The sequence below is a fragment of the Myotis lucifugus genome, unplaced genomic scaffold, assembly GCF_000147115.1.
Source record: "Myotis lucifugus unplaced genomic scaffold, Myoluc2.0 scaffold_15, whole genome shotgun sequence".
Taxonomy (NCBI): Eukaryota; Metazoa; Chordata; class Mammalia; order Chiroptera; family Vespertilionidae; genus Myotis; species Myotis lucifugus.
In genome coordinates, this window is record NW_005871063.1 from 877,201 (window position 1) to 890,496 (window position 13,296).

Consider the following 13,296-nt stretch of genomic DNA (forward strand, 5'->3'; position numbering starts at 1 on the left):
GCAGGCCTAAGCCAGCAGGTCGTTATCTCCCGAGGGGTCCCAGACTGGGAGAGGGCACAGGCCGGGCTGAGGGACCCCCTCTCCCCCCCGAGTGCACAAATTTTTGTGCACCGGGCCTCTAGTTAATAAATAATAATACAAGAATAAACTCTGTTTTGTATACTCACAACTGTAAATCTACTTTAGCCCCACCCTGTGTATGCATATATACTGTATTAAAACAGAGTAAGCTAGAGAAAATAAAGTGTTATTAAGAAAATCCTAAGGAAAAGAAAATATTTATTGAAAAAAATCCACGTATAAGTGGACCGACACAGTCCAAACCTGTGCTGTTCAATGATCAGCTGTATAAAAAAGCATAGACCTGTCCCTAAAACACCCATATTTCCTGTTTCCTGTGATGGCAAATATGGGGCAAGGGAATTGGAGGATGTCCAACTTTCATGGTGCTTATAGGGGAAGTTTGGGCTTTTCAGTCTTCTATTATATTCACTTTAAAGAGTATTTTATTTAAACTTTAATTTTCAATAAAACAATTTCAATAAATGTAGGTGATTTATTGTCTAGAATGTTTTTTGAAATTGGTAACTATTTGCCATGGACAGAAGTGAGGCTAGTGTAACAATCCTGTAAGAGAGGGTGAGTGGACCTCAGGATGAGGAAGAAAATTATAAAATAACTAGTGGCCCAGTATACGGATTCATGCACATTGAAAGGAAATTAATTAGAAGAAATATTTCAATATTGCTATTCGCCCTTTCTCTAAAATAGAAGGGTCAGAGATGAAGTGTCAAGGTACGTTGTGCCAATAGTTGGTCTTCAGAAATATTCTATTGACGCCACCACTTTCTGCTTCAGAATGTCAACAAAAACAACCAAATTCACGATCAACAATGACAGATCGAAACCTGCGCATGCGATTGGTGCCAGTGAGAGCTTTATATGTATCGCGCATGCGAGAGACAACGTTTATTTTTAAATTGCCAGTGCAGTTTATTTTTAAATTGCTAGTGCACATCATATGTACTGGCTGGATGGTCAGACATATGTACGATCAGTCACTTAGCCTTTTATATATATAGATTATAAAGTAAAATCCACTGGCCCCAGCCGAGTTACTCTGTTGATTGGAGTGCCAACCTGTACACCAAAAGATTGTGTGTTCAATTCTGTTAGGGTGCATACGAGAGGCAACTGAACAATGTTTTTCACATCGTTGTTTCTCCCTCTCAACTCAATAAACATAGCCTTGGGTGGGGATTTTAAAAAAAGTAAAATGCATTGAATTTTGTAATTTTGTAAGTGAAAGGAACCTGGAATGAGATGAGACTTCTGGCTCTAGTGAATGAATTGATGGTGATGGTTAATGATGTGTTACAGAATACTGGAGAGAGTAGTACTGGTTGGAGAATTGGGGACAGGAGAAATGTTTGAGATAGCCGTAGAAGACCTAAGTGGCTATTTTTAGTGTAGAAACCTAAAGATTTAGAGGAAGATTAATTCTAGAGTTAATGTATTTGAGATCACCAGCATATAGATAGTAACTGGAGCCACGGGATTAAATGAAATCATCCAGGAAAATTTGTCAAGTGCAGAGGAAAGAGGTTAAAGCCAGAACTTGGGAGAAGAACAGAAAAAAGTGTTTTCCGCGTTTTGTGTGGTGGTTGTTTTCTGATATACTCTAAGAGCAGCAATAAAAGATTTTCAAGCCGCTTTAGCACAGCCTGAGACATTTAATATAAATCCTGTAGCAGGGAGAGTACTCCATTAAAAATTGGTATGAAAAAAGAAATTCCTGGCCAGCTCCCAGGACTGTGGAAAGGGGAAGAAATGAGAAGCCTTCGCTGCCCTTCTCCAGGGATGACTCATGGGATAGCGGAGTCTCTCCCTCTCCAGCCCATCTGCCCGAGGGTGAACTATTACCCAAATAATTCATGTCTGTTTAGCTCCAGGTTGTGAAGGAAGGAACCCCTGGCCTAGACATATTGCTTTTTGTGATTAACTAGGAACATGACCATCTTTTTCTGATGGTTTAGTTTGGGAAATGAAGTATGTTGAGAGAGAGGTGTGGGAATTGTTCCAATAAAAAACCGAAATCACTGACAAGCACAAAACAGTGGCCCGTCCTCTGGAAAGACTGAAGTGGTGAAAGATACTCCTTCTTATCTTATTTTAGTTGACTTTTGTAAGTTCATCTAGCTTTTGCCATTATTCCACTTAATTTGAAAGAAACCAGTTAGTGTTGCCAGTTTTTTTTCAATCCCTTAGTCAAAGCGAAGACATGAAGGTGATCAATCTTGAGCTGTACTAGGTTTAGTGATTTTCTCCATAGAGTTTGAGAGATTACTCACAGTCTCCAAACAATTTTACCACCTGCAAAAAGGATGCCTTGGAATTTGAAGGAATAGTTCGATGTGCATGGAATATAAAATCTAATGTATATCTGTGTACAACTAAAATAACTTTTATTGTTTGGGGAACCTAAAACAGTTTACTAGTAAAATGCATTTACTCCTTGGCTTAGGGCATATTCCCTGTATTTTCGACAGAGATGGCTACAGGGACTTGGGGTTGGGGTTGTGTTGAGTTCCTGCAGGACATCCTTGCTGAGGAATTGGACAGACCCAGATCGGAAGCCCCTGGAAAGATAGAAGCTGGAGATACAATCTTATGAGAAATCACCTATCCATAACAGTTAAAACATGGTATTAGCCACAGTTACCTGGTTTGAATAAATAATAGCCCTAGGAAAAAACACACAAAAACAGCATATAGAGGAAGATCCCTTATGGAGACGGAGACCAGGTCACTGCTGTTTCCATATCTGAGAAGTCAAGGGAGTAGATTTTAAAAAGAGGAAGAGAGGTCCATTGCAGCTGAGAGAGCTATTAAGATAAGGTCTAGAGCAGCAGTCACCAACTGGTGGCCCGCGGACCACTGGTGGTCTGTGAGGTCCGAAAGGTTGGTGACTGCTGTTCTAGAGCACATCTCCATTGGTTGATGCTGAATGACTGGCAGCTTAGGGCAAAAGTTAGAAGCACTGCCGAGTGATTTATCCCAAATCCCTGCAAGAGGGTAGAACCAGGCTCAGGGTGGCAGCAGATGTTGGATAACCATCTTGAAGATATATGGAAAAAGGAACTCTTTCATTGGGTAAGAGGTTAACTATAAACCTTCAGAGCTCTTCTAGAAATCTAAGATTCTGCTGTGCTAGCCAGTATCAAGGTTGCCTGCCTTTGAATAATTGGCAATAGGGCTTGAATAGCAGGATTTTTTTTTTTTTTACTCTACTTGAGGGTCTTTGATTAGTTAGAAACAGTAACATCTTAAACCTGGATACTCTGAATTGTTATGCAAGCTATTTTCGGTGCCCATAGCAACAAGCACCAGTTCATATGCACACACTCAACCACAACTGTGGCGTGCAGGTAACCTGTATTCATCTGGTTAGCATTTCGCTTGGCTTTTTAACTTTTTATTCACACTAAACATTAATGCAAGAAGTTTTGATAATAACCCATGAACTTCATCCTTTCTCTAAGGTAGTGTAGCTCTCTTCCTGTAGTGTAACCATAGCAACTGACAAGGAACAGAGAGAAAAGGCTTTCACACATGCTGTGCTAATTAATCCTGTCCTACAGTTTTCCTTCAGCTGCAGGATGCAGTTTAATAAATTTTGTATGAGTAAGCGTGTTTTGATGCATGAACTGTATAAATACAGAGCAATGTCTTTACCCAAAATATTTATTAAAAGCCCAGTTATATATTACTACTTCAAAGTATACTTTATTTCTTTTTCTTTCTTTTCTTTTTTTTTTTTGAGTCATTGTTTAGTAATTTACTCCCTCCCTGAAGAGTTTTGGGATTTATTTATCTTTTTAACTGAACAGAAATACTGGTAGGGTGAAAACCTTTTGTTTATCAGTATACAGGATACTTTCCACAAGGAACTGTTTCAATTGACTTTATTAAAGTGAGAAGAATGTAACATTCTTCAATGTATGATAACTTTTCGCACACATTATTTTAAGAAACTGTCTTAACACATTGAAGAGTTAGATATGGAAAACTCATTTTCACTGTTAATTTGGGAAGTTTTGTGACCCTCGTGAATGGAATTTGGGCAGTCCTTGACCTAAACATGTGGGAAGGAGGAAAATAATGTAGACAACGCCTTTTCTATTTATATTTTCCAGATATATTTAACCAGTTTTATAAACTTAAAGTCACAGTGAACATAATTGACCTGAAATCACATATAATTATTTAGATTTATACTATTTCTAAGTTATTTTGAAGTCATGTTCTCCCTTTAAAAGTGAAAATATCGTAATTTTCTATAACTAGCCTGGTCTTCTGAGCTGTCAAAGAAATCTCAGATGTTTTCATTCTCCTATCCCTCTGGCCTGGCTTTCTGTCAACAGGGCCTCAGAAAAGCCAAGGGAATCCAGCCTGGATGTTTTTGCTTCCCCTTTGACTTGACAACAGCATATGAAACGAGTCAGAACCTATTTCAGGACTTGTGCTTAGCTCTTTGTATAGAAACATGCCCATTTGAGGAACTAAAGCTTTTGATGGGATTACTAGATTCTGGAAACACTGCCACCATGATTGTCCTATCTGGTGGTCAGCTTTGCCTGAATTGAGGTAGGACAGAACCTCGCAGAGAAAAGGTGAAAGGGATTAAGAAGTACAAATTTCCAGTTATGAAAATAGTCATGGGACTGTAAACTACAGCATTGGGAATATGGTCAATAATATTATAATAACTATGTACTATATAGTGTCAGATGGGTACTAGACTTATTGGAGTGATCACTTCGTAAGGTATATGAATGTCTAATCACTATAAATTAAAAGGAAAAAGAAAAGTAGAAATCTGTTATCAAAGTAGAAATCTGTTATCAAAACTAGTTATTCTATTTATGTGCAAAAAAGTTGGAGACCACATATGTGTATGTATTTGTGTTTATAATCTGTCCATTTTAATATGGAATACTTATAAACATTCACCAATTTGTAATATGCCATTATATTATTAGAAAAACTATAGAAAAATTGAGTTACTGTAACATATAGCATAGTTGAATTAATTAGAAATTCTTGTCTCACCAGCTGTCCTATTAATTTTAACGTTTACATAGAATATACAAAAGGGAATACCAAGTGTTTAATAAACAGGAAAAAAGTCATGTTTCTAAGTACTACATAAAAATTTAAATAAGCAGAACAAGAAAATGAATTTGTTCTGGTAGAATATTATTAAAATGTTATATGTGTTTTGAGCATTACAGTGATAATACTTTACCCCTGTCATTAATTAACATACCCAGATAGAACCCTATCACAGATTATTTCTTCTTTTAAGAAAGAAATTTCTAGATTTTGTGATTTTTAAAGGAATCATAGTCATTGTAGAAAATTTGGAAAAATGCATTTCCTGTCATTCTTTGTTGTGAGGTCAAACTGCACGTGCATTATCACTGAACATATTATTGTGACCATTTTCCCAGTTTTAAAAAATTCTTTAAAAACATTTTAATTTTTTGAACTATTCCTTTATAATTTTTTATTTAGGTAGTTTTTAAGTGAACTTCCTGAATAAGCGTTTCCTAGCAAGTGCTTGACAGAACGTGAAACCCAAAGAAGTTTGGGAAATCTTCTTTGAGAAAACTGTCAGTCTGTCTTCTCTCAGATTCACATTACACATTAGGACAATTAAAGGCACTGAGCAATCTCATGTATGGAATACTGTTTAACTTCTTAATCCATCTTTTCTCAAAATTATTTGACCTTGGAAGCCTTTCCAATAACATTATTTATAGCTCTCAGAACTAGAGGTCCATGGAACATTCTTTGGAAAGTCCAGAAGATTTCTAAGCTTCTGTGTAATGTCTAATCATTGATGGATCATTTGTTTACTCTCCTGGGATTTTATTACTGTCATGATGTTTTATTAAGGATATAAATGATTTACAAGCATGTGTTTGAAACAAGTCGGCCTTTCTTGTAACCTTAGCACTGACTCTGTATCACAATGTCATGTTTGACCTTTTAAAACTGTTAACATTCAAACTTAAATTCCCTTGTCCCATGAATGCCTATTAAACTTCTTTATGTTTCATGTAACCCGCAGGTCTTGCAAGAGCAAAATCGGTCCCTAGCCACACGTACTCCAATGAAGTGGTTACCTTATGGTACCGACCTCCAGATGTCCTCCTGGGCTCAACAGAGTATTCTACCTGCCTGGACATGTGGTGAGAAACGGAAGCTTTTCTCTAGCTAATCTATCCCTGGCACTTGGTCTGTGTCAAGCCTAGATAAACATCCCAACAGTTTGAATGAAGATTAATGGTGGAGGAGTGTTTGCTGGTGTGTGGCAGTGATACTAGATTTTTAACAAACATGATTGGGAATATTTCCTAATCAGAGCCTGCCTTGCAGATGGGGCCTCTTGATGGACAGGGGCAGAGACACTTTTCTAACTGTCAGTAGTTGCCGTGACTTTCGCGGTGGGGTTCAGGAGGGGCTGATGCACAAATGAAAATGCTATACAAGAAATATGAATTTAGAAGGCATTGGGGGCCTGGTGGAGTCTCTTTCTTGAAGAGACACACTGACTTCTGGCCTGGTCCGCTGTTTGTTTACTTGAATACACATTTGCCCTTTAGCAATGCATACAGGCATATCAAAGGTAAAGTTTGGTAAACAGTAACAGGATTATCAGGTTAGGGAATTGCCTTGAGCCACCGCTATCAACACAAACAATAGATGCTGAGCATCAGCCCTGCTAATGCCCAAGGTCCATCAGCCTTCTGCATTCCTTGATGACAGTATTGGCAAGCGGTGGCTTCCCACAAGTAGTCAGTGATTTTTCTCCCTAAAGGTCTTAATTTGTGGCTTTGATTTATGGCAAGGATGTATATCTATATCTCCAAACAACAGTATGGTTTGAAGTAGTAGCTAGCATGTTTAAATTCACAACGAAGCTCGGATAAGTGGTCTGAAGGTTTTGGTGTAACTGCCAGGCACTAAATTTGGTGCAATATATTTCTGGAAACTGTTGCCACCAATTATCCAAAATGAAATAAAATTACTCTTTTAAAGGGTCACAATACATTTAATTTCTGTAGAGTCTCAATCTCACATGATGGTTTAGCCAAACTTAAGAATCTATCGTAATAGGAGGCTCAGAGACTCATGAGATTTAATGCCTGATTATTATTTATAACAAAGTATGGGTTCCCAATCCATTGTGATCTGAATCAAATAAGGTAATAATTTCAGCACTCAGGAAGGGCTTACTAGTGACTGTTGAAAATGTCCTTAATTAATGGAAAAATCCCTTTCTAGACTCACAATTGTGTTTAAAGCAAAACAGTTTACATACCATGTGGTTATTTTATAGCAGGAATCATCTTCTAAGAATGACTGTGCCCCATATACAGAATTCAGCTACATGTTCATATAATGTTTGCGACCTCAATAAAACTTTAGCACGTGGTGTTTATCTTACTGCCATGTACTTACTTCACAGCTCTGCCCTCAGTTATCTTGGCTTTTAGTTAATTAGGCCGTGCTGAGGTCTGGCTTCTTCCCTGATGTTTGTGATTCCAATATTTTCCGGTGAGAAAACAAGTTCCTTGTGATGTAGGGCACAGTGTAGATTTTCTTAATTTAGGTTCCAGCAAACCCCCTGGGAATGGGATTTCGGGAACTTTGAAACCACTGAGATTACATGCAATATTTTGTGTACACATGGACCTATTTATTTTTATGGGGTGTAGATCTTCAGCTTTCAATAGAGTTATAAAGGAATCTGGGTCATCAAACAGCCTAAGATCTATTGCCATACATTTTTGTAATGCCTTATAATACATCTGATACCATCATAATGCATGTTCCAAAACACTGAGCATAAAGATGACCATCTATCATTGAGGAGCTGAGCTAATCTATTTTTTCATCCCACTTCTGGCTTTTTTGTTTGTTTTGGACATTTTGTTACAGTTAGATATTACCCCCCCCCCCCTATCCCAAGACTAGGCAGGGGCAATAGATATTTTGATCATTGGTTGTAATGGAGTAAAAAATTGGAAATAAAGGTCAAAGACTCATCAGATATCAATTACTAACTTTCTAACTTCCTTCCTCCCTCCTGAGAGTAGGCTATGCAAGTAATCATTGCTTAATATTCTTGAGTTATGGAGTGGTTTTCTCCATTTTAAAGTATGGAAATTGTGGGTTGCCTTCAGTGGGGTCAGTTAAGGACTCTGCTAATAGAACATAATTTGGAAATATTTGTGGCTTGGGGCCAGTTTTGTCTTAGTGCTTGGCAGTTCAGTTAAGATTCTACCCTCATCAATGGGAGAAGCTGTTTTTTATACACTATTGGCTAATTTCCCCCAAATCTTTAAAAGTGCTGTGATAAGTACAAAGAGCCACATAGATTGTGACTTGCTGACATGTCTGTTTCTGAAAATTGGCATTTGATTTCCAGTCTTTGCCTCCCTCACCCTCCCTCACACCACCCCCCTCACGCCCGCCATACACACATACACATTTTTCTTTTCATATATGTATTCATTCTCTTAAGGAAGAAGGCTTGGGCACTTTCTGCCCATTTACTTTAACCAGAGACATAATGAAGTAGAAGAATAAGTCTTCCACTTAAAGTGGAAGGGAGGAAAACTGATACAAAATAGTAGACCTGGGATGGGTGGCTCATTTGGTTGGAGCATCCTCCCCTACATCAAGAAGGTTGCAGGTTCTGCCCTAGCTGGTTTGGCTCACTGGATAGAGCGTTGGCTTGCGGACTGAAGGGTCCCAGGTTCGATTCTGGCCAAGGGCACATGCCTGGGTTGTGGGCTTGATCCCCAGTAGGGGGCATGCAGGAGGCAGCCTATCAATGATTCTCTCTCATCATTGATGTTTCTATCCCTCTCCCTTCCTCTCTAAAATCAATAAAAATATATTTAAAAAAAAAAGAAGAAGGTTGCAGGATCAGTTCCCGGTCAGGGCATGTGCCTCAGTTGTCAGTTCATTTCCTGGTCCAGGTGTGCATAGGAGGCATTCAGTTGCTGTTTCTCTCTTTTTCTCTCTCTCCCCTTCTCCCCCTCCTTTTCCTTTAAAATCAATAAACATATCCTCGGGTGAGTATTAAAAAAATAGTAGACCCCCAAATGCCTTTGGCCTGCCTGCAACAATTATCATTGGCAAAAACAAATAGTCAATGTGTTATGTTTGAGCCGTTCCCTATGCTTCTCGGCTTTTCATTTCCAAGCCCTAAAATCTGAGTTACGTCTATGCCATGCCTGTCATGCTGAATTTGATTTCATTCCAAGCCATTTTCTAAAAGCCATTGTGATATTATCCTATAAGTCAGGTATTTCTCCAGTTAGGGAGATGTCCACAGGGCGCCGATATTTGCATAATAAATGAGATCGATGCTGGGTATGTGAAGACCTAGAAATGGGACTATAATTGAGCCATGGCTCAGGTGCACCAAGGAGAAGTGCAAATATTAACCCATGGACAATAGCAGGGAGGCAGGTGGCAATTGTCTCAGGCTATTTTTACAGTTCATTACCATCCTGGGGCAAGAGGGTAGTAACTAAAGCCTAACGATCCCTACACAGTGTTACATTTTCCAGTTTTCTGTTTAAATAACCACAGGCAATAAAATATTAATGAAGACACATAGGCATTAACGTTGGCAGCAAGTAATGGGAATCAGAGCTCGCCCTGTTATGATTTGCTGCTCTGGGTCTCCAGCCCCGGGGTGGGTGTGAACATCCCTTGGGATTTGAGCACTCAGCTAGACAGACAGTGTTTGATACCTTTGTCTCCTTCCGGAAAGGAGTCCTTAAGCAGAGGAATCAAATTGGACATTGTCTCCTGTCTAACTTCTCTTAATTCTTGGATTTTATAACTCTTTGGAAGTCAAGGTATAGGAAATCATCTTTAAGCTTCTAAACCAAAGAGGCTTACCAAGTGCTGAGAACCCCATTAAGAGAAGTGCAGATGTGAAAGCAGCTTATGCCTGTAGTTAGTTCCTCTCTTGTCAGAGTTCTGTTCTAGCTGTGGAGGTCATTGCTCTAAATTAGCTTTGTAGTCTTCATGGAAGCTCATATGTATGTTTAGAGCGACATTTATTTTCTAAAGCAGAAGATAGGTTGGGATTCTTTTAAGGGATTAATTTTTAACATAAGGTGACTAAGTTACCTGTAGCTGACAAATAATTATCTCATCAAGATCACAGTGCTTTTGGGGGCCACACTATGTAATAGCACTACCTTATGGTATCAATGACAGGGCTCCCCAACATGGTGTGTGAAGAATGATAGCGTGTCAGTCTCTTCCTTTCATCATCTGTTTAAAAGCTAATTAACATATTAACTATGCTTGTCAAAATGTGGGGCAAATCATTTATAAATAAGCCTGTCAAATGTAATGAGATTGCATATTAAATCACCCCTCTCTCTATTACATCTCTGATTTAAGATTAAAATTAATTTATTTAACATTGTAGCAGCTGGGTGGTTAGAAAAAAATTTCCATATCCATCTTGATATATAGAAAAATGTCTGCATCAAAATTGATTTTGCATATATCAGAAAAGAAATTGCCTATTCATTGAGTATTATAAGGCCATTTAGCATTACTTTTTATTAAATAAGCCTAATCACCATTCAGATTGGCAATATACAGAGTTGGCGTCATTCTTAATGATTTCTCTTGAACCCAGGAAATTTATATAGTAAAATAAGGTTTTTTGAGGACTTGGATTTGTTTACCAGTGTTTTAATAGAGAAAATCATAGATAAATTCTACTCTACCACCCATCCTGAAAATAAATTTATTCTACATGAAACCCTGTCTTGAGTAATTGAGTAACAGTAGAAATTGAGTTTTAATAAGAGTAACAATAATAGATACTTTTATTGAACACAGACTGTGTTCTAAGCTCTCATGCATTTTAATTACTTACCTATTATACCATGATACAGTGGAAGAAAGCAAAACCCAGGAAGAGTAAGTAGGATAGTAAATAAGGTCACGTAGTGAGCAGAGGCAACATTCAAAGGGCTAACACACTCCAAGCCCTTTCCTTTCCAACATATTACATAATCTCTGAAGATGATTTATAAGAAATTGGGCTTTCTTTTGCTAGTAAAGTTATTCCAAAACATAATACAGTAAAATTCCTATTTTGTAATTTAGATTATGCTCTGAGTCATGGTTAATCCTTTTTGTGCTTCAAATACAGGTTGTGGCTTTCTCTCTCACTCAACAGCCTTGAGAACTGCCTTTCTCCCCTTACTTTAATATTCTGTATTATAGTTTTGATCAAGGAGGAGTTTCTTTACAATAAATTTAAGACGTGAATCTCTGGATAGAATACATTTTACGGGACCAATTCTGTGCTGGCATGCATTTCCCCAACTTCTAACCATTACTCATTTATCCTTCTACTAAAATGAATGAGTCTATTTAAAAAAGAATGTAGTAAGAATGAGAATTTGAGTTCATTGGCCACATAAAGTTATCTAAGTTATCTATCTGTTAACACTATTTACACATTTATAATTAATCAGGTCAGAAGACCAAGGAGGATTTGAATTAGTCACTGTCTAAACTTTACTAAAGTAACAGTAAGACCATATATTATATTATCCATTCCAGAATACCTTTGAGAATTAATAGTAATTCTGCCAGCGCAATAGATGTAAAGCAGGGATTAAACTGTGACATGTGGTCTTTTTTCTCATAAAGAACTAGAGCAGTAATTTGTTAAATACTAGAAAAGAGAAGAGACTTAATGCATATGAGTGCTTAATTTACACTGAAGGACTGCTAGCTACAAAGTCAAATTTCTTGTGGAAAACTTCTGTAACACTGATTAATAACGAATTGTCTCCAAAAGCACAATTCTCTGATATTAGATTATTATGGCATTATTGAGTGGCTGCCAAAGTGCTGAATTTAGCAATGGCTTTGGAGTGTTGAAGGGAACCAGTCCTATTTTCCTATCAAAAGGCTAACATGGTTATGGTTTTTACATCTCATGTTGTCTATCAATGTGTGTTTGTGAGAGTGAGAGTGTATGTGTGTTTTCAATGGATGTGTTTGGTCATTTTTTAGTGATAAGTTAGCTGAATAGTAATATATAAAATGGGGCATTATATGTAGTCTTCACTACTAAGTATTTTTTTAAGTAAAAATTCTCTTATTTTTTACCAAAGTTGGCAAAGTAATTGGAACCCACAAATTGTTGTGTTGTGTGTGTTTTTGGGGGGGGGGTGATTTTTAAATCACAGTGACTAAATTTCATGATGTTAATATAACCCATAGTGTACTCAGCAGCTTCACTGGTTTATGAAACTAGCAAGAGATGGTTAAATGTGAAATTCTTTAAGAAACATAATACTCCACAAATGTTGAGAATAGTGTTCTTATTAGTTCTTAGTATCTCAGCCAAGCAAAATTTATTGCATTTTTATTGGAGTATAGGCATACCTCAGAGATATTGCAGGTTCAGTTCCAAACCACCACAATAAAGCAAGTATTGCAATAATGTGAGTTGTAAACTTTTTGATGGTTGGAGGGTCTTGCCTTCAATTTGTAAAAAAAATGCAACATCTGTGAAGTGCAAAAAAACCAAGCACAATTAAACCAAGGGGGCCTGTATAGCTCCAAGGGTGCTATAAGACATAGAGAAGAAATAGAAGCTGCTATATCTGATTTCAGGAAAATTAACATGCCACTTATGTCTAGAGAATTAGAGATTTTGGCTGAGGGTGTCATGTGTGTGTGTGTGTGTAATTTGGAAATACATAAGTCAGTGCTCAGAGTTTAGGGAATATTGGATGTATGCTGGCACCTTTTATGTTTGAAGTGTGTGTGTCTATTCATGTAGAAATCAGTTTTCTGGTCAAGTAACTAGCAGTGGTTTGCTATGTAAAGGAGAGGCAGTCTTGTAGTAGAGAACACATTAAAAGACTAAATTAAGTTCTATCTCTTCCCCCTCCTTCCCTGTGTGACCTTCGTTGACCAAATTTGTTAACTGTCCTTCTTTAGTTTCTGAAACCTGTAGTGCAGTGATGGCGAACCTTTTGAGCTCGGTGTGTCAGCATTTTGAAAAACCCTAACTTAACTCTGGTGCCGTGTCACATAGAGAAATTTTTTGATATTTGCAACCATAGTAAAACAAAGACATATTTTTGATATTTATTTTATATATTTAAATGCCATTTAACAAAGAAAAATCAACCCAAAAAATGAGTTCACGTGTCA

General features: G+C 37.5%; 1 protein-coding gene across 1 annotated transcript in view; it reads left to right on the plus strand.

The window, feature by feature from the left end:
* Window positions 1-13,296, plus strand: part of CDK14 (cyclin dependent kinase 14) — a 513,373-nt gene that overhangs the window by 292,810 nt on the left and 207,267 nt on the right. The window contains exon 9 of the mRNA XM_006084938.3: window positions 6,137-6,257. Coding sequence (XP_006085000.1) covers window positions 6,137-6,257 — 121 coding nt within the window. The remainder of the gene's footprint in view (window positions 1-6,136; window positions 6,258-13,296) is intronic.